We start from the raw sequence: 21,235 nt of genomic DNA, 5'->3' as shown, positions 1-21,235 counted from the left end.
AAGGGAGATGGAATGCATGCCCCATGGGTGGAACTTCCCCTACCGTTACAGTAACAGGCTGTGTGCACCCAGACAGGAGGCATAGGAATTCAGAAGTGTGTGCATGCTAAAGGAATGGAGGGTCCCCTGGAGTCCCCAGTTTCCTCGGCTCTGAGAGGTGTGCTGTCAGAAGTGCATGCTCTAACAGTAGACATGGAAGCAGTCAGAATGGCGGGTCAGTCAGTGGTCTCCAGCATTGCTCTGTGTCTTCCCCGCGCTGGACCTCAGAATCCCTGTCCCACCCTCACCCTGCCCCCTGCCCCCTGCCATGAGGCTCAGGTCCTTTTCATCCTAAAGGGGGTAAAGTAGTTTAGGAGCCCAGTAACATAAAAGAAATCGGGGATTCAGCCTTCTGTTTGCTCTCAGCACATGGATATACTTCTGCTTCAGACAGACTGGGTATCTCAGCTTGACTTCATGAAAAGAGCATGATAATCAGATTTTCTGGTTCTGTTCCGCTCTCACTGCTGCTTAGATCCCACAAGACTGTTTGTGGGAAGGTGTGAGTGTGTGTGTGTGTGTGTGTGTGTGTGTGTGTGTGTGTGTGATGGGGGGATATCTGTGTGTGTGTGTGTATGGATGGATGGATGGTGTCTCTTTCCGTGTGGTATGTGAACATCTGTGTATATGTGGTGTATGTATGTGTGTGTTCATCTGGGTGGGGTGAGTATCCATGTGTCTGTGTGGAATGTGTGTGTGTGTGTGTGTGTGGTGTATGTGTGCTGACTCTCTGTGTTTGTGGTGTCTCTCTGTGTTATGTGAGCATCTCTGTGTGTGGTATATATGTGTGTTCATCTGGGAAGAGGTGTGTGTGTGTGTTGTGCCTCTCTGTGTGTATGGTCTTTGTGGGGTATGTGAATGCTGTGTGTGTATTGTTATTTTACTTTTCCCTTTGTATGTAACAGAAATGCTGAACATTATAGTATTATTCAATTAATTCAGATGGACTTAATGGCTTGTTCTTAATGGACAGAGGCTTGAAGGTGACAGTGTGCAACCTGAGAAAGTCAATCTCAATAGACCCCGGCTTTTCCCTTGTTGCTCTTGGATGGCTTACCCTGTGGGAAGACAGCTGCCATCCTGAGGACAGTGTGCCCTTCCCTCATGGAAGCAGTGTAGTGAAGAACTAAGACATCAGACAGCAGCAGGGACTTAAGCTCTTTGCTCAAAGATTCATAAATGGATGTTTCTTCCAACAAGGTCTTCACATAACAGAAGTCTCAGACCAAGACGCAACTGCAGTCTCATGAGAAAGTATAAATAAGAAATGCTTCAAGCTGGCAGTGGTGGTGGCGCACACCTTTAATCCCAGCACTCAGGAGGCAGAGGATCTCTTAGGTTGAGGCCAGCCTGGTCTACAGAGAGAATCCCTGTCTCAGGAAAGCAAACAAAACAAAACAAAATAAAACAGCATTATTTCTCCCTCCCTCCCTATTCCTCCCACTCCCAGGCTGATCGCCTAAAATGACAGCTTAGAAAAATTGAAGGATAAGAGATATTTATAGCTCATAGGTCTCCAAGGGGACTTTACTATGCCATGGTAGGTGGCCGACATAAGAATGGCTGAATAGTACCACAGATTGCCTCAGTTTTCTGTTTGCTCAGGTGGTCCAAGGGTGTGAAGCTTCTGGAATTTATGGATACCTGCTACCACCCAGGTGCTTTCTCTCAAGTCTGGAAAATGTGCAGTGGGCTTCCCAAACTAGATAGTAACCTGGGATCATTGGGAACACAGAGAACCAAGTCACCTGACCCAGGAACGTAAGATTCTCTTTTCCACTGTTCAGGTCTGATAATCCTGTTTGCTTCTGGGGTGTCAACTTTTCATTCCCTTTGGGAGCTTGCCTAATGTCTTTTGCCTTTGGGGTGCTACACGGTAATGAGCTGTTTTGTTCTTGCCTTTGAGCCCAGCTTCCAAGACCTCATCCAAGGGCTCAGCATTGAATATACCAGGGGTCAAGACTAGAGACACAGTGCAGTGCCAACATTTGACCTGTTGCCTGCTAGTCTTCTAAAAGAACAGACATGTTTATGTATGAGAGTCTCCCGGTGTTTACAGATTTCAGAGGCTCCTTGGGGAAAGAGAAGGACCCAGGAGGGAGTAAGTAGCTATGGAGAGTGCTATCAGGAGGAAACGTGTTGACTAGAGTGAAGGAGCAGAGAGCCTTGTGGCTTCTTTGCTTAACAGATACAGGCAGAGTTTTGGGTATTAACAAAGCATATTTTAAATGTGCTTTAAATTCACCAATAAAGTACCATCATCCTAATTTCAAAAAGGTTCTGCAAGCATCATAACTGTACTCAGTGTGGTCTTTGATGTGTCATAATAAGATGTCTGTCTCAACCAAGTATATCAATGTGTTGTGTTGTAGGATCTGCATTTGCTTAAAGGGAAAATGGTATAGGTGACTAAGGGCTTTTATATTCCCTATGGTGATATGTCATATCGCCGTGTCACCATTTTTGGGGTGCTAAGTCACCTGGTGTGCTGGTTAGTTTGTGTCAACTTGACGTGAGCTAGATCATCGAACAGGCAGGAGCTTCAATTAAGAGAATATCTCCGTAAGATGATGGGGCTATAGGCAGGCTGATAGAGCATTTTCCTAATTAGTGATTGATATGGGAAGGTCCAGCTCTTTGTGGGTGGTGCCATCGCTGGGCTGGTGGTGCTGGGTTCCATAAGAAAGCAGGCTGACCTTCTTAGAATTGGGAACAAAACACCCATGGAAGGAGTTACAGAGACGAAAGGATGGACCATCTAGACACGGCCATATCCAGGGATCCATCCCATAATCAGCCTCCAAACGCTGACACCATTGCATACACTAGCAAGATTTTGCTGAAAGGACCCAGATATAGATGTCTCTTGTGAGGCTATGCCAGGGCCTAGCAAACACAGAAGTGGATGCTCACAGTCAGCTATTGGATGGATCACAGGACCCCCAATGGAGGAGCTAGAGAAAGTACCCAAGGAGCTGGGGGGGATCTGCAACCTTATAGGTGGAACAACAATATGAACTAACCAGTATCCCCGGAGCTCGTGTCTCTAGCTGCATATGTATCAGAAGATGGCCTAGTCGGCCATCAGTGGAAAGAGAGGCTCATTGGTCGTGCAAACTTTATATGCCTCAGTAAAGGGGAACGCCAAGGCCAAGAAGTGGGAGTGGGTGGGGAAGCATGTAGGGGACTTTTGGGATAGCATTGGAAATGTAAATGAAATAAATAAAAAAAATTTAATCACATACAAAAAACAAAACAAAACAAAACAAAACGAAAGCAGGCCAAGAAAGCCATGGTTTGCAAGGCAGTAAGCTATTCTCCTCCATATCCTCAGCATCAGCGTCTGCCCCACTTGAGTTCCTTTCCTGACTTCCTTCAGTGATGGACTGTGATCTGGAAGCACAAGTCAAACAAACCCTTTGCTCCCCAAGCTGCTTAGGTCGTGGTGTTTCATCGCAGCAGTAATAAACCTATTACATCTTGGAAACCTCACGTGGCAGCTTTGGAGAGGGCCACTAGGGGAAGAGAGACCTGAGCAGGGGGAGTGTGTCACATTCTCATCTAAGTAGGCAATTCTTCTTCAGTATTGTATTTACTTGCTTAGCTGTCATAATAAAACATGGGCACGGTGGAGTAAGTGACACAAATTGATTTCCTCGTATTTCTAGAGGCTAGAAGTATTAGATCAAGGCCTTGGTGATGCTCACTTCTCTTGATGCCCAGCCCGGGTGTACGGACAGCCTCTTTTACACCATGTCTTCATCTGCATTCCTTTTGTGCCTACCCCGTGTTTCATTGTGTCTTGATTTTTCTGGTATAGGGACACTGGTAAGTATGGACTGGGATCCACCCAATTCGGTTCACATTTCCTTCAGTCGTGTCTTCTCAAGTCTTTATCTTCAAGTACAGCCACATCCTAAGGGATTTTAGAACGAGTTTTTGGGTGACACAGACTACCCCACCTTAAGCATCCCCTCGGGTGTTAGAGGTTGTTGTGTAGCAAGGTTTAAGTCTCTACAGTGGTGTTAAAACAGAGAGACCTCTAAAGAGACTGGATCCGCTTTCTGACATTCTGGAAATAAGTTCTGAGATGCTCTCTGTGGATACATGGTGTTAAAGTTAGAAATGCCAACAGTGATAAAGGCCCCTTTGAATGACACCCTGATTTACTGTTAAGGAAGCCGAGAGCCAGGGAGTGACTTAAGCAGGTTTATAATTAGGTCTTTTGGGTTACAACCCAGTTCTACCCACTCTTAAGACAAATGAGAACAGTAAGCAGACACTCTAACCTCACAGTTGCCTTCAGCCACATTCCAGAGGTGCTCCCATACAAGGGTGATGTGACTTTCTTGTCAAGCTTGGGGGAGGGATCCTACGATGGACACCTCACAGGGAGTGTGCTGAAGACAGTGTGGAATCAAAGCTTTCTCTCCAAAGGCAGACTTTAAAAAAAAGAAAAAATTATTTTTTCTTTCGGATCTCCTAAAGGAGGATGGGTTTCTCAGCATGAGCTGAGGATCAAGGCTGGTGAGTCTGTAACAGAACGGGGTTCCACAACAGGCGGTAGTTAAAGTGATCCACTCAGGGGTTTAATTTGGAATTGAGGTGGGAAATGGTTCCGTGTGTCTAACAGACAGCTGCCATGTTTTGCAGCATCACGTCAGATTGTCCCCATTTAATTTTGGAATCTGTGCAGTGACATGGAAAGCTGAGGTGTGAGTGGCTTCTCTCTAAAGTGGAGGTCAGATTTGCAGATGTGTGTTTTAAAGAAACCTTTTGAAGACCACACAATCAGATACAAGTTTTGGTCTTAAAAACCCATACCCGTGCTAGGAAGCAGCTGTGCCCACAGCCAGTGAGGATTTCTATCCAGCCTTGGGAAGAGATCCTGTGACGTCGCAATAGCTTTCCAGTTAGACTCACTCTCCTGAAGCAGGCTGGACACCTCTCAGGAAGTCATTAAGAGAGAATGGAATTCCAGACGTTTCCTAGGTAGAAGCCTGGGTTGGACTCTCCTCACTGGCTACAGGTTGTTTATAAAGTAACTTATCTGAACACATAAACAGAGACGTTAGACTCTGCACTCGCTACAGGTTGTTTATAAAGTAACTAAGTCATCCTAATGCCGAAGGGGGTGGGGGGGTGGGGATGTCTGGATGTCTTTTAACACACACGAGTACTTTGCTGGGCATATTTTATCTGTGTTCATCGTGAGATGGAATATTTGTACTGTAGATCCACTGGATTTCAACAGATGATTTATTCAATGAAATTTGAGATAGACTTCCTGCCAGAAGGAACGAACAGTCACGACTGCAATGGTTTCTATTCTCAGGGAGTTTGTATCCTGGTAAGGAAAAAAAAAAAGTCCTCTTTAATATAATAATTTCAGTTTTGAATGCACACTGCTTTGAATAAGTTCTCCAAAGGAACAAAGTATGATTCTCGGAGATAATGGGAGCAGGGGGAAAAGAAAGCCTGCTTCAGGCATGAAGGATCTGCTGGCAAGAATGAAGGATGAGGAATTAGTGAAGTGCCCTGGGGAGGGCTGGAGAGAATGCCCCGGAAGACAAGGACTTTAACGGACTGAGTGTCCTGTGCAGAGAACTACATAGTAGACGAGAGACTGGGTTTTATTTTTTTTTCTTTTTCCTTTTTTTCTTTGTGTGTGTGTGTGTGTGTGTGTGTGTGTGTGTGTGTGTGTGTGTGTAACTGGGGCAAATCACTCTCTTGGGCTTGGGACTCTTCTTTATGTTAAGACTGAATTTGAGTCCGAATCTGAGTGTCTCGGGTCCCTCCTTTGTATAAATTGGCGGCATGCTTACCGTGGGTGGGACAATACTACAACCTGAGGTGAACTTCCATTGACCTCCAGCTGTCAGGTCCAGCTATAGAGAAAAGGAAAAAAAAAAAACAACAACAACAACAACAAAAGCATGGCTTTATGTCCTGGGAATGCAGAGGATGTTGGAATTAAGACACCTTCCCAGGAGCAGAGAAGACCGGGGTCTTTATCCAAGCAAGCTTTCTACCAGAAGGTGAAGTACAGTTTAGCCTAAGCGTCCTATGAAAAAGCTATGTAGTATCTAAAACTATTCACCGAAACGTCAATAGCATTGGGCAACACTCTAAAGAAGCAGTCCCCAACTTGTAGAGACTCCACAGGAAAACACATATTTACATTACGATTCATAAGTAGCAAAATTACAGTAACGAAGTAGCTGCAAAAACAGTTTTATGGTTGGGGGTCATCTCAACACGAGGGACTGTAGCTGTATTAAAGGCCACAGCATTAGGAGGGTTGAGAAACACAGCTCTTAAAGAGCCATGTTCTGGGGCTGGAGAGATGGCTCAGTGGTTAAGAGCACTGACTGCTCTTCCAGAGGTCCTGAGTTCAAGTCCCAGCAACCACATGGTGGCTCACAACCACCTGTAATGGGAGTGTCTAAAGGGTCCTCTTGGTTCTTGTTTGGTTTACGGCCTGTCAGTACATGCTCTTTCTGCAGCAGGGGCCCTGCCTGTATGCCACAACTGGTGTTTATGAGAGATTTAGAAGTTCAGGTCAAGGATGAATTTCAGTTGGAAAGCTGAAGGAAGCCAGAAGGCTCCTGAGTGAGATGTTTAAAAACCGAGGGCGATTTTAGTGTTGTTTATTTGAGAAAGATACCTCGGAGCCCTTTTGACGGAAAGGAGCCTTTGAAGAGCTGTGCTGATGTCATTCATTGTTAGTTTGTTTGCTTTCTTTTTTTTTCAGGTATTTATTAATTTTGTGCAGAGCCTGACTCTAGGCCAACCAAGCTGGTCTTGGACTTGAAGTCATCCCTCTGCCTTAGACTTCAGAGTGCTGCAATTACGGGTGTGTCTCACCACACCTGGCTTAAAGATATTTTCTGTGTATCCTTGTGTGTCTTTTCCTGGGGGAGATGTCTGCTTACCCCTGAGACTGTGTCTAATGGAAAAGACGCAATTCAACCTGGTGGGTGGTGTGGTCTTTACCACCACCCCCTCTTGGTATTTATGGTCAGTGTGGAATGGATATAACCTGCCATCAGGCTACTGAGACTTTCACTTGATGGCAAACTGTCCTTGGAGAGATACATTTTCTTGTGTTAAGGACAACAAAACCATTCACTTAGTTGAAGGTACTTGGAGAGGGGAACCTTGACTAAGGAGTTCAGGATGTGGGTTTCCATGACAATCTGACGAAAAGAACAAATGTCACTAAGCTCAGATCAGTGTTCCAAAGTGTATATGTTTAGCAGACATCTGTGGGGCTCTGGTTAATACAGATCTCCACGCCTTCCCCAGAATTAATACGTCAAAATCTCCTCGGTCCCGGAGGGTACTTAACAATTGCACCAAGTGGTTTCTTGTGCCAAAACAAGTAGAAGGAACACAAAGACTGTCGATGCTTTTTTCCTTGCCTGCTTTTCCCTCTCAGCTGGGCTTTGTAGCAGCCTTTTCAAGTATAAATGGTGGTGATAGGAGCCCGAGGCAGTAGCATTCCAAGTGGAGCTGGAGCCCAACAGAGCTAGTTTAATTAGTTGTCCTGGATAGCCAGGGCAGCATTTCCCTTTCTCACGCAATGCCGCCTCAGGATGCTGTCTGTCTGTCCTTCTGGGTGTCTTCTCGCCTGTGATTGTCTTTCTCTTTACAGCATCCCGAGTGTAGTGGGGAAACGTCTAATAACCATAATCTGTTGCTTTCAGTGTGTGTCTCCCCTCAGTTTTATTTATATCTCTCACATTAGTGCAATCATAGAATTTATGATGTATTTTTAAATTTTTATTTTTTTACAACTTTTGAGAAATTCTGAATCTTGTATTCAGTAAGAGACAAAGGCTTGGTTAGCTGAGGTTAGCTTCATTTATAGTCTGAAATGCAAATGCTAAGAAGCTGTCACAACCAGGGGACATCTCTATGCACCAGGGAACCGGTTTCAGATGAGCTCCCTGCCTTTCTTTATGCTAGTTATTGATAGCTAAGTAAACACGTGGCCCCAAGCACTGTGGGTTTATAAGTGAGTGGTAGTATCTTCCATAGTCTTGGGACCAAGTGTCAGGACGAGGCTTAGCTGCGCGGTTCTGATTTGGCAATGCCTGGAAGGCATGCTTAGCTGGCGTTGCTGTCACCCACCTACTTGACTGGTGCTGAAGGACCCATAGTGCCAACATAAACATCTTCACAGCGTAGCGGCTGGCTTTCTCCAAAGATTCCAGGGACCAAGGCAAGGAAGGAAGTCACAGTGCTGTTAATGCCGTCGCTTCAGAAGTCTCTGTTAGCTCTTCTGTACACACATTTGGCATACACACTAGCCCTGGCTCACCGCGAGGCTTTGCACATTGCGCGGGTGTCTGGAGGTGAAGGGCCACTGGGGCTGGCTCTGTTTCCCTTCTGCTGTAGAGGCTTTCCAGCATAGATTTGTCTTCATCATCATGACCATTTCATCTCCTTATGCCGTTTCTGAAAATGAGAATTCTCTCTGACTGCTGCCCCATTTTAGCATTTCTGAAAGTTTAACGAGTCCGCAGATTGGCCAGCGTCTGTGGCTGAAGCACAATGTCTGATTCTGCAGGTCTTGGCTCAGTCAGTCATGAATCAGACCGGGACTTGGTGTTCTCACTTGCTCCTGGTTTTTTATGTGACGCCCTGAGTGTCAAAACAAGTAGAGTTAGCAAGCCTTCAGCAGCAAGGACTCCAGTGCTCCCGCCTCCTCTATTTCTTTGGAAGACAAACAGGTCTGTGAGATGGGAGTAGAGGAACAGCAGCTTCCTCTAGAGAAGTTAGTTAAGCTGGAGGTATGCAGTGGAGCAGAGTCCGTAGTGGGAGGGAGGAGGCAGCATGCTGCAGCTGTGAACATCTTCGCAATGAAGGTCAAGTTTCAGGCAGCAACAGATGGGCGCTCCAAATGGAAAGGTAATTAACCAGCAGGGGTGGAGGGCACTTGAGAAAGGATGACATGGAACTCAAAACAGTGCTTAAAGTGAGATGTGCTCGTGCCAGACCACAGATATCTGCTGGTGGATCCACAGTCCTCCCTTCTCACTTCGTACCGTCTTCCTCATAGACAGACAGACAGACAGACAGACAGACAGACACACAAAGACACACAGACATGCACTCACACATGCATGCTGGCTCACTCACTCACTCGCACGCACGCTTTTGAAACATTAGCAATCAGAAAAACTCTGGGCTCAAAAAGTGTTTCTCCAAATAAAATTACAGCTGAAGTGGTCCCATGAGAGCCACATGCCTTAAATCTGCTTAGATAGAAGTGTCGCGCCCGCTCTCGACCAGCAAGAACGACGCGACCACCAGTCCTTCTAACAGCAGTTTATTCAGTCTTCATCTTTCTTCTTTCTCTTCATCAGTACCGTTCCCCAGGTGAAGAGTTCTGAATCCACGCCGGATCCTTCTCAACAGTCTGTTTTACAGGAACACTTCATTAACCCCTTCTTCCCCGTTATGCAGTTCTGAATCCTCCCTGTAGCAGGGGGTCTTCACTCATGCCTGAAGATGTTTCTTTTCCCAGGTTTTCTCGTCCCAGGTCTTCTCGTCCTAGGTCTTCTCGTCCCGTCCCGGGTCTCAGCACCAACTGTTACCCGCGTTCGCCCAACTGGCCAGGAAGAACGACGCTGCAACAGGATCCTTCTGCACACGTTTATTCAGTCCTATTTCTTCTTTCTCTATATCTCCCTTGTTTATATCTCCCGTGTTTATATCTCCCTTGTTTTTATATCTCCCCTGTTTATATCTCCCTTGTTTATATATCTCCCTTGTTTTTATATCTCCCCCACTAATAGTAATCCTCTCTCGAATAATAATCCTCCCTCTAACCCGGGCCTCTCACTCTTATATACTCTCAGTTCCCATCCACGCACAGCAGGCCACGCCACCTCACCAGGCACGCAGCTTCAGCTAATCAGGGCAGCAGGGGCAAATCTCCACCAAATTGGATTCACCTGTATCCTGGTACACCTGCGCAGCACTCAAGATGTTTGTGTCTTATATGAGGAAGTCAGGTGCAAGTCATATGACTTAGCTGCAGTCCCTGGCGCCTTTGGGACTGCCGCCACACCCGCTCCCCACAATTCCCCCTTTTTTCTTTTTTGGCAGAGAGAATGTCTGTAGATAGCCCCTCGCAACCATGCCCCTTACCTGTCTTTGGGAGACAAACAGCATTGGTTTGATCCCTGTCTTAGGTTGGTGACATGCCCAGGGAGTCTTATCACTGACTACCTCTCAATCATGCCAAGCCACTCCTGGGGAGATTGTGTTTTGCTTGCGGCAGGTGCATCAAAAGGCCAGGATGTTGATTAATCTATGGCCAGATCTTAATCGCTGCAAGCAAGCCTCATGGGTGAAGGTAGAGGTCTGATCCCCAGTGTGCAAGCATAGGGGCCCTACACAAAACCATCCCTTAGGCTCATCACCCAGAGAGGTCTTGGCCAGCTCCCGTGTCGTTTTTCCTAGGGGAAGGGAACTAGGACACTGAACCTTCATGCAATCAGACGTGCCTTCCACAGGATGCCAACAGCAAGCTATCCTCTGTGCAGTGCTTAGCCTCGCACCCCACGGCATAACGCAGCATTATTTCTTTTAGAGCGGCAAACCGAATCTGAGGAGATTGTCCCGCCTCCACTGCAGCAAAAGCCTATGCTACCATGGCGAAAGTGCGGGCCTGCACACTCTGCACCTAACACATGTGCCAAACACACAACACACACTATAACAAGCATACATCCCAGGGCTCTCATCCCCGCTCATCTTCCCTGAAGCAAGGGATAGATGGCCAGCGGGGCTATCTCTTTAAGGGGAATTCAGGGATCAAAAATCGTGGAAAAATTTGAATGTCATGTCGAGCTGGTATCGGCTTCTGGAATACCGAAAGGATCTCTCATCTCGGCTCCATCCTTTGTGCTTGTGGGATCATCCACCACATCCACAGGGGCAACTGGATCAGGAGCCTCATTCTTGTAGCGTCTCACCAATCTCTCCGGCACCCAAAGAGGTTCTGTCTGGTCCTGTGGAAACACAAACAGACCTTCTCGCCCACGTCAACACCTGATCTACTCGATCCCCAGGGGAGATGGACACAATACCTCGTGGTAATGAGACCATAACCTCAATCACCTGTGTGTCCATCTGGGAAGTCAATATGAGAGTCAAGTTTTCACTAGCTTCCCCTCTGTTGGGCAATGATTTCCACGCCCTTATGGCAATCTGATTCACCTGCTCAAACACATGCAGTGGATATCCTGTTTGTTGTTGTGCAAACCGACCTTGACCAAGCAGCATATCCCTATCCCACGCTGGATTTCCTGCAACAGCGTTAGCAGCTGCCTGTTCGTTTGTAAATTCGATAAGAAAGGCTTTCCAATCTAAATACTGCCCAGGTGAAAGGCATGCCTTCACCAAGCCTGCCCAATCGGACAGCGTCATGCAGTGTCTATTCAAGGCCTCTACTTGAGCCACACTATAGGAAGCACTTAGGCCGTATGTCCGCAGGGACTCAGCCAAATTTCCGACTACTTTGAAATCTAGAGGCTCATGATATCTCTGCCCTGCTTGGTCGGTGAAAATAGAACATCCCAGCAAGGAGAATCTATCCTCTTTCCAGACCTCCGGACAGAAGGTCTGCCCATAGATGGCTGATGAGGAGGCATAGGGAGGGGGAGCAAAAGCTAATTCGCCTTCCTCCTCCACCTCAGCTCTTTTATTTCGTCCTTCCTGACCACATGATAACACTGTGTCTCCTTTCTTTTTCCTTTTTCTTTTTAAGCCCTTCTCTTCCGACATACTTTCTTGTTGCTCTATAAGGATTTTCTGACCTGTCTTGACTACCTTTACACACAGTTTCAAACAGTAACAGAGTCCATATATCAGAACAAACAAGACCAAAACTATCAGACCTACCCACAAAGGGTCAATGGAAGAAAAAAGCATAACTACACAGCGAGGATCTATTGATCACTACACTGAGGTTATCATAGTTCCTTAACTTGTCCCCAAACCGGGAACCTTAACTTGTCCCAAAGCCGGGAACCTTTCGTTACCTTGTGCCTGCTTCCTGGCAACTTTATGCTTGCCTCTATTTTATCCGAGGTCCTTCCCAAACTCCTGGGTTACTTTGTGCCTACTTCCTGGCAACTTTATGCTCACCTCTATTTTATCCGAGGTCCTTTCCAAACTCCTGGGGTCGCAAGTTTCACTCACCGTGAACTTACCCTGCCGGCAACCACTGATTGCTGAAAGTTCTGAACTCGGTGGGGGAGTCGGTTCCCCGTACGGGCCACCAATTGTCGCGCCCGCTCTCGACCAGCAAGAACGACGCGACCACCAGTCCTTCTAACAGCAGTTTATTCAGTCTTCATCTTTCTTCTTTCTCTTCATCAGTACCGTTCCCCAGGTGAAGAGTTCTGAATCCACGCCGGATCCTTCTCAACAGTCTGTTTTACAGGAACACTTCATTAACCCCTTCTTCCCCGTTATGCAGTTCTGAATCCTCCCTGTAGCAGGGGGTCTTCACTCATGCCTGAAGATGTTTCTTTTCCCAGGTTTTCTCGTCCCAGGTCTTCTCGTCCTAGGTCTTCTCGTCCCGTCCCGGGTCTCAGCACCAACTGTTACCCGCGTTCGCCCAACTGGCCAGGAAGAACGACGCTGCAACAGGATCCTTCTGCACACGTTTATTCAGTCCTATTTCTTCTTTCTCTATATCTCCCTTGTTTATATCTCCCGTGTTTATATCTCCCTTGTTTTTATATCTCCCCTGTTTATATCTCCCTTGTTTATATATCTCCCTTGTTTTTATATCTCCCCCACTAATAGTAATCCTCTCTCGAATAATAATCCTCCCTCTAACCCGGGCCTCTCACTCTTATATACTCTCAGTTCCCATCCACGCACAGCAGGCCACGCCACCTCACCAGGCACGCAGCTTCAGCTAATCAGGGCAGCAGGGGCAAATCTCCACCAAATTGGATTCACCTGTATCCTGGTACACCTGCGCAGCACTCAAGATGTTTGTGTCTTATATGAGGAAGTCAGGTGCAAGTCATATGACTTAGCTGCAGTCCCTGGCGCCTTTGGGACTGCCGCCACACCCGCTCCCCACATAGAAGCCGAAATGCTGGCCAGGGAACCTGCTTTTCTTGCCTCCGGTAAGCCTTCTCTCCCGTGTGCTTAACACATCTCTTAAGGGGAGCATACTGAATGCCACAAGAATGGAGCGGTGTCTGTTTGGTCTCTCTGTACCACTCTGCTCGTGTGTAAGCACAAACGTCCAGCCCTGTGTAATAGAACAGGGAAGTGAACACTATGCCTGGTGAGAGCAAACTCTGGACCTGTGAAGCAAACAGAAAACATGGCGGGCTCTTCATTCAGTGCAGGGGGAATCCTGTTTTCACATCTAGTGATTTGGAGGAACAATACCAAAGCTAGGATGGCTCTCAGCATTGAGTCCAGCGTCTGCTTTGCATGTGTCCTTGGTGCCGTGAAGGTGGGTGTGGATCTGCACTGCCTAGGGTCTCCACTGTAGAAAATTCATCCCATAGACGGAAGGAACAGTTACTTTCAGTGACACAACAGTCATTTAGTGCGGTACTCTACTGAACATTAGCCAGAGAGTACATACGTGCCTGGCAGGAATGCAAAATACTGTAGCCACTTTGAAAACGAATGTGACACCGTGTTAAAAAAAATAAGTTAATGCATTCATGCTGGGTTACCATACCAGTTACACTCCCAAGAATTTACCAGAGATGGATGCAATTTCTAGCAGCTACACAAAGGCCTGCACACGAACATTTACAACAGCTTTATTCAAAATGGCAAGACACTTGAAAGTGGTGAACAGATAGATTGTGTTATATGCATACAACGGGTCACTGCTCAGCAGTGAAAAAAAAAAAGTAGCTTTGATGAATTGAGGCGGATGAAACTTACAAATGTCATGCTAAACAGAAGAAGGCAGCCAAGCAAGGTTACCCAGTGTTCCATTTAGATTTTATTCAGAAAATCCCAAAGTTATCCCCACAAATGAGATAGGAGGTTGCCTGAGTCTTAAGAAGGACGTTGACTACAAAAGGCAGGAAGAGAAGTGTGAGAGACAATAGAAATTCTCCATTTCATTCCCTCCCTCCTGCGAGGAAATGACGCATCTTAGCATCCTCATGACCAGGAACCCAGGCTTCCCTGGCCCAGTCCTGGAGTAGACTGGAGCCTTGCTTCTTCAGGGGACATTCTAGGTGCAAGTCAAGTGTCCACCCTCCCTCCTCGCCTGTGTTCAACCCCAGCACCCATCAGATTGTTCACCTGCCCATGGATTTGGGTGTCCTCATTAGAAAATGAAGCGGATTTGTTATCCAGCTGATAACACCCCCCCCCCCCCAGGACACATCGTCTCATCATTGTGTGTACACGCACCATTTTGCCTTTATTAAGGGGTGGGGGGAAGCAAAGCGGAATCATTCATGTTTTCAGAGGAGTGCCCTGTAGGTGGCTGCCAGTAGGCCAGGAAACAGCTAAGGCTTCACACCGGCTTCTTGTAATACAGAGCACCCGAGAGTCAGGGTGATGTGGATTCGTTTCACCACCTGATTCTTTCACTGCTCACTCCAATTCTTGATGAACATTCCGTGAGCCATGCTGACTCCTCCCCTCCAGTCTCTGGGGGTTTTAAGTACAGTGAGGGTACACTCCTGGTGTGACCACACTGGGCTCTTTATGACACACATCTTAGTTTAGCATTGTCATCTTTTTTTTTTTTAAACCTGAGCGGTCCTAAGCCCAGGAACATTATCTGCCAGCAGTCATGGCCAGAGCCATTGCGATTGCGGTACCTGTAGGTATTATTAGTGAATGCTTATGGGTGTGAATCCAACCTCACTAGTTTTATGGTTGATTCTTACAAGGAGCAAGACCTTTTCTTTACAGCTGTGATAGTATTCTAAGTAATTCTTCCCTCCTCCCTTGAGAAAAAAACCCTCCAGTTACACAATTGTGTGTCAGATTTGCACAGCAACAGCTAGCGCTAATGCAGAGACACCTAGCAAAGCGTCAACTCTCAAATATACCTAAGACAATAGAACCGGCTCCTCTTTTGCATCTTGTGCCCACGTGCTGTGCGCCTTGACTCGGTTTTGCTTTCTAACCTTCACCTTCCAGTAGTCAGCGATCAGTTAGACTTCGGCTTCTAACAAGTCCTATCTGGCTCCTCGGACCGCTGCATGTCATATTTTTCTGTACTTAAAGGGAGGAATCTGAGCTTGAGAGTAAGTATGCTATTTTCAAGGCTGCAGAAGATCTGTGTGTTAAAGCTCTATGTGGGCAAGAAAGCACCTGCTGTTTTAGGTGGCAAAGATTTCCCTACTGGCCAAAGCAGAATTGCTATCTTCTTGAATAGTTTTCGAGCCTGCTAATTAAAGAAACTGGAGCCAAGACGACTGGCCGTTGTGGGAGACGATGAGGGCGAGATCCCAGCACCATTCTGGAGCCGCTTCCTCCAGCCCCCGGCACGCTCTCTTTGTGTGGGTTATTTAATAAATTCATTTCACAACCCATAGAGCACAGTAGGAAACAATGCAATTACTGAACCATAGGAACACAGCTGCCAACATCTTGTTGATTCAGAATTGTCCAAACACTTCCATGTGGGGGCGGGACGGATGCAATTTGCTGGTTCAACAGTTGACATTGATAAATTGGAGTTTCGTTTCCTCTGCCTTCTGTTGGAGGTACTAATGAACATTGAAAGGCTAGAGAAACAGAGAGGGAGGGGAGACTCTGGCCTCATCTGCATACTAAGTAATTGGGCCCGGGAAACATGACACCAGTAGGTAATGAGTGGACATATTTGAAGCCACTAATAAAAGCCAAATAAAATTAGACTTGTGAAATATTAATTCTGCTTGCCCGTTGAGTGGTCTGGAGTCTTGATCCTCAGGAGAAAGTGTTGCTTTTGCCGAATATTCTTTCATATGTTTTGTGAAATGTTCTTTTATGTTAAATGGGGCACCGTGCCAAGACTCCTTGGCTTCTGGAAAGCGATCTTTAAGGTCTCTTCCAAGCTGTGTTTCTTTTTCCCCTCCCCCTTCCGTGGCATAAGAATCTGCCCGAGACAATCTGCACGCCCTCATGGGCTTCTGTTTTGCACAACATCCAGCTCCGCGTTCGTTCAACAAGTGTATGATGTGCCAGAAATGAAGGAGGTGACCATCTGGAAGCGTCCCCCGGCGTCCCTCTCCAGAGCTGCCGTTCTAGCAGGGAGATGGGAAGACAGGGGAGCTGAGGGGTGTGCTAGAGGGCTCAGGGCAGGATGGAGGCCCGGAGGAAGCTGCTTACTGTCCTGACTGACCTGGGGACCGCTGTGTGCCTTGCAGGCTCTCAGAGCTGTTTTCAGTATGGGGAAGATTGTGAGTGTACCCAAAACCATGGATGATGGCTGGCATGAGAACATACATGGAGAGAAAAAGGATGCCATACAGAGGCTGGAGAGAACAGAGTTGATGCCGATCTGACATGCAAGGATTAAAACATTTAAATGGAAAACCTTACTCATATAATTTCATATTTCCCTTCTTCCATAGAGGCCGCGGGCCACAAGTGAACTTCATCACACCTTTATGGAATCACCCATTTTTAATCAAACCATTACACTAAACGATTCAATGACAGGTTTTCTGTTCTCCTCGTTCATATGAGGTAACTGATATCCACAGATGTGAGATCTTGTTTCTCTCTGAGCCAATTTGGGCTGGGGTGGACCTCAGTTGGAGAGAGCTCTACCTCTGGATTCTCACCAGCCTAGAGGAAGCACTGTTGTCTCTATTATCAGCCAGCTTCTAATTTGTGCTTCAAGACTACTTGAGGACTTCTTCCAGCCTCCTTTAGTCATTTGTTTTGGTTTTGGTTTTTGGTTTTTGTTTGTTTTAAATCTGGCAAATCAGATGTTCACGGAGGCTCAAGTGTGAAGATTCATGTCGCTTTAAAGGATGAAGTCTTCGGGAGTAAAGTCGCGCTTTGATCTGAGTTTATTCTCACATCCAAAACTCTTGCAGTAAATCCGGATACATCCTGACAAGAGATTTCCTCTCCTCTCCTTTTTGCTCACAAAGCCAAATCCCTGCTGACCATGAACGGAGACGTGTTAGGGTGACCTTGTCTTCGTAGAAAGGTCATTCAGCTGTCAATGGGATGTCCCCAGGAGAAAAGAAGCAGGGCTTATTTTTAGGGCTTATAATTTTGCTTTAATTTTCTTCACAAGTCTGTTTTATTCATAGACACCAGGTGTGTTTTTTAAATCCTTATTTAATGTGTGTGTGTGTGTATGTATGTATGTATGTACATACGTACAAACAAATGCACACATATGGAAGGGCGATGGTGCACATGAGGCAGGAAGAAAACTCACAGGCGTCTATTCTCTCCTACCATGTGGATTCATGGGATCGAACTTGGGTCATTAGACTTGGCAGCAAGCACCTCTACCCCCTGAGTCATCCCCTTCAGCCTACCACTTCTCCTTTAAGAAAACAGATGAGCAAGGGCAGTAGACTTTTAAAGATTTTTTTGATTGATTGATTGATTGATTTAATATAACTACACTGTCACTGTCTTCAGACACACCAGAAGAGGGCATCAGATCCCATTACAAATATTTGTGAGCCACCATGTGGTGGCTGGGAATTGAACTCAAAACCTCTGGAAGAGCAGTCAGTGCTCTTAAGCTCTGAGCCATCTCTTCAGGATCCCCCTCCCAAGCTCCCTCCCCGCTCCCCTGCACTGGACTTTTTACATTGACCATTTGCATCATAGCTGTGTCTGGAGTCCAGGGCATCCTGAGTACTCTTTTCCTGTCTGAGCTGCCCTTGGGCAGTGGTGACTTGGAGAAGTGGTTTTCGGCATGCTGGGAGATGCAGCCGGTAGGAACTTGGTGTTGGCTAGCTGTTTTTGGAGATTATGTAGCACTTATTTATTCATTGTTTGCTTATCTTATTTTACTTTGCTTGAGGCAGGGTCTTACTCTGTAGAGGAGGCTGGCCTTGAAGTCTCAGATCCACGGCCCTCTGCCTCCTGAGTGCTGGGATTAAAAGTGTGTGTGACACCTGCTTGGCTCTGTGTGCGTTATTTTTTTGTTGTTGTTGTTTTATGAGAAGGTGGTTATGTTGCCCAAGCTAGCCTTGAATTTGGCTCAGTGATCTTTGTGCTTCATCTCTGTAAGTAGTTGTGATTATAGGACTGTGCAACCATACCTATTTGATGGTTTGAAAGTAAGCCAGATTCATTTCAGCTTAAACCTGTTCTAAAGAGGATTTCAAAGTAATCTTGATTTTATTTTTAAATGTGTTTTGTTCAAGCCATTTGGAAAGTTTAGTGTATTCAGTTTTGAAATTCAGATATGAAAATTGACTTTAATTTTGAATGTGTACTTATAATGTGTCAGATATGACTAAATGACTTCTGTTGCATTATTCCACGCGATCATATCTGCTGGACAGAGACTTGTGGAAAACAGAAGTCAGCTGGATATTGTCATCAGTTTGGTGGCCAGACTGCCATGAGAAGACTTAGAACTTTGACAGGTACAGTCTGTCAGCTCAGTATTTTATCAGTTGACTCAAAGTATTGGAGTCCTGGCTGAGGAATTAAAAGGACCATGATCTACTCCTGGCTCCGGCACTGTCTTACTTAGCATTTTATTGCTGTAAAGAGACACCATGACCAAGGCAACTCTTATAAAGGACAGCATTTAATTGGGACTGGCTTACAGGTTCAGCGGTTCATTATCATTATGGCAGGAAGCATGGCAGCATCCAGGCAGACATAGTGGTGGAAGAGCCAAGAGTTCTACATCTTGATCCAAGGGCGACCAGAAGAGAGTGTCTCCTATAGGCAACCTGCAGGAGGGTCTCTTCCGCACTGGGCGGAGCTTAAGCATAGGACCTGAAAGCCCACCCTCTACCATGATGCATTTCTTCCAACAAGGCCACACCTCCTAATAGCGCCACTCCTTGGGCCAAGCGTATTCAAATCACCACATTCCATTCCCTGACTCCCAGAAGTTTCTTCAAGCATATGAGTCTGTGGGGAACATAACTCTATAGTGTAATGCAGAACACTCAGTCCAACTTCAAAAGTCTCCATGGTCTATCACAGTCTCAGCAATGTTTAAAAGTCCAAAGTTCAAAGTCGCTCCTGAGATTCACTCAATCTCTGGACTGTAATCCCCTATGAAATCAAAATAAAAAAACCAGATCATATACTTCGAACACTTACGAGCTGTGTGGCCTTCAGCTTCCCCATGGTCTTTAGTGTAAAGTCATCAGACAAGATGCTCTGGGGGCAAATGGTAGTGTTGAACTCATCCCTTCAGAGTTTACCCTTAAAAAAGCAAAAGCCATAAGCCCTATGGGGCTCCCCATAGCCGCAGGAGAAGCACTGACTCCGTAGGGTAGGCTGCTCTTCATCACAGATGTATACCTCTCCTTCTTTTAGCCTCTGTGGTCTCCATCACTGTGAAAGCGCCTTCTACACACTGGACTTCACTGTCCACAGCCCCCATCCCTCGCCGTGGCTGTTTAGTCTGTTAGGATAAGGTTTACAATCAGATCATACTCCCTTGTAAAATCATTGCCTGTGGTGCCTAGACTCACAGCAGACACTGTTTGGCAAGTGACTTAATAATACCATATTACCCTGGTATGGAGGATTAGAGGCTCCATGTGAGGAAAGGAGAGGAAGAGGAGAGAAACAAAGCCACCCAGGCATCTCGGTGGTGCTCAGCGCCTCCTGCCTGCCTCTCCTGTCCTCTTGCCTCTTAGCTGATGTCCCTCCTGGAACCCAGTTAATCTTCAGATACTGGGTTCTTATTCCACACAACTCTCTCACAAGGGCGGGTTGCTCTCTTCTGCTGCAAGAGTGTGACACTCGAGTTGACCCCATTTGGGGTATTAAATGGCAGTTAGCACTTTCAACTCCAAGAGACAATCCCCACTTTGTTAATTGTGACCTTGGTAGAATCTAAGACAAGACAAGGGGGACAAAAACCAGAAAATTAATCTTTAAAAAAATTTCTTTCTGTAGGTTTAAACGACTTGCTTGCCATTGGGTTCCAGCTTCTTTTCTTTGGGGACCCCTGGCGTGTAAAAGCTTGGGCAGCTCGTCTCCTAGGGCTTCCGTGGGGTTGTGAGAATGGCAGTGAGGAGTGGGGAGGCAGGGAAGGAAGTTCACACCACAGGCCCACGTGAGATGCTTGTGAGCCAGCGCTGGCTTTGGAGTTGGACACTTGACGGTCTAACACAGAATCCCCAGAGGGTGTAGCTTGGGTGATCATTTAGCCTCCTGTGACCCATTTCTTCACATTAACCGGGATGCCATGAAGACAACAGCAATATAAAAATACCCTGGGCCCTAAGTCGATGGTCAGCAGGAATTCGGGAATGGATGGACAGTGACGGAAATCTCTGGAGGCAGCAGCAGCATGCAGAGAGATATATGTGTGTTGTTATTTGGGGGATTTGTGTTATGAAACTTATTCTTCGTCAAGTGGGTTGTGGAGTGAACAGCAGGTGGTGGAGGTGGGACATGGCCCCTGCTCTTCATATGTGCAAATAAAAACAAAGGAGCTGCTTAGAGAAGGGTCTGCTTTGCAGGGGCAGCCTGGGGCAGGATGGTGGAGGGATGCTATTAGAGATGTGCTCACTTTTATCAGCATCCTTGCATCATCTAGCTGAGGCGACCATCAATACCAGAAGGGTAAGGTGTCATAGGCTTCACTGCCCTAAGATGGCTATAATTCCAGTGCCCATCATTTTCTTTTTTAACCACTTTTCAAGAAACTTTCAACGTATCCTCTTCCCGCCCCGACACGGGGCCTTGTCTCTGGATGTTGAACTTTGAACGTCTTTCGGAGCAGGCTGAACTTAACCATCCACATTGTCAGGAGTCACGGGGCCATTAGGTCAGCTCTGTTCATCTTGCATAAGTTATACAGCAGCATTCAGACGGCTTTGCTTTGTGTTTTACAGTGTGTTCATTAGCACTTATGGATTTTAGAGAAGTAACCTGACTGAAGGGTCGGGCACTTGAGTCTGGAGCTTTATGTCTACAAATACATTGTTAATTATTGCGTTGTTTTTTTTTTTTTTATTGAAAATTCAACAAAATTAGTCTTAGGAAAGAAATGAGTGTGTGG

The 21,235-nt window shown here is 46.3% G+C and overlaps 1 protein-coding gene across 3 annotated transcripts in view; it reads left to right on the top strand.

The window, feature by feature from the left end:
* Positions 1 to 21,235, top strand: part of Mb21d2 (Mab-21 domain containing 2) — a 103,537-nt gene that overhangs the window by 62,414 nt on the left and 19,888 nt on the right. Inside the window, exon 1 of one of the 3 annotated variants that reach the window (XM_006522117.1) lies at positions 13,106 to 13,202. The exons of the other annotated variants lie outside the window; for them this stretch is intronic. Coding sequence (XP_006522180.1) covers positions 13,169 to 13,202 — 34 coding nt within the window. The 5' untranslated portion in view covers positions 13,106 to 13,168. Of the gene's footprint in view, positions 1 to 13,105; positions 13,203 to 21,235 lie in introns of those variants that run through there. 3 annotated transcript variants of the gene reach the window in all.

The sequence above is a fragment of the Mus musculus genome, chromosome 16 (assembly GCF_000001635.26).
Source record: "Mus musculus strain C57BL/6J chromosome 16, GRCm38.p6 C57BL/6J".
Taxonomy (NCBI): domain Eukaryota; kingdom Metazoa; phylum Chordata; class Mammalia; order Rodentia; family Muridae; genus Mus; species Mus musculus.
The sequence above is the reverse complement of the archived record's forward strand: the minus strand, read 5'-3'. Positions and strand labels throughout refer to the sequence as shown.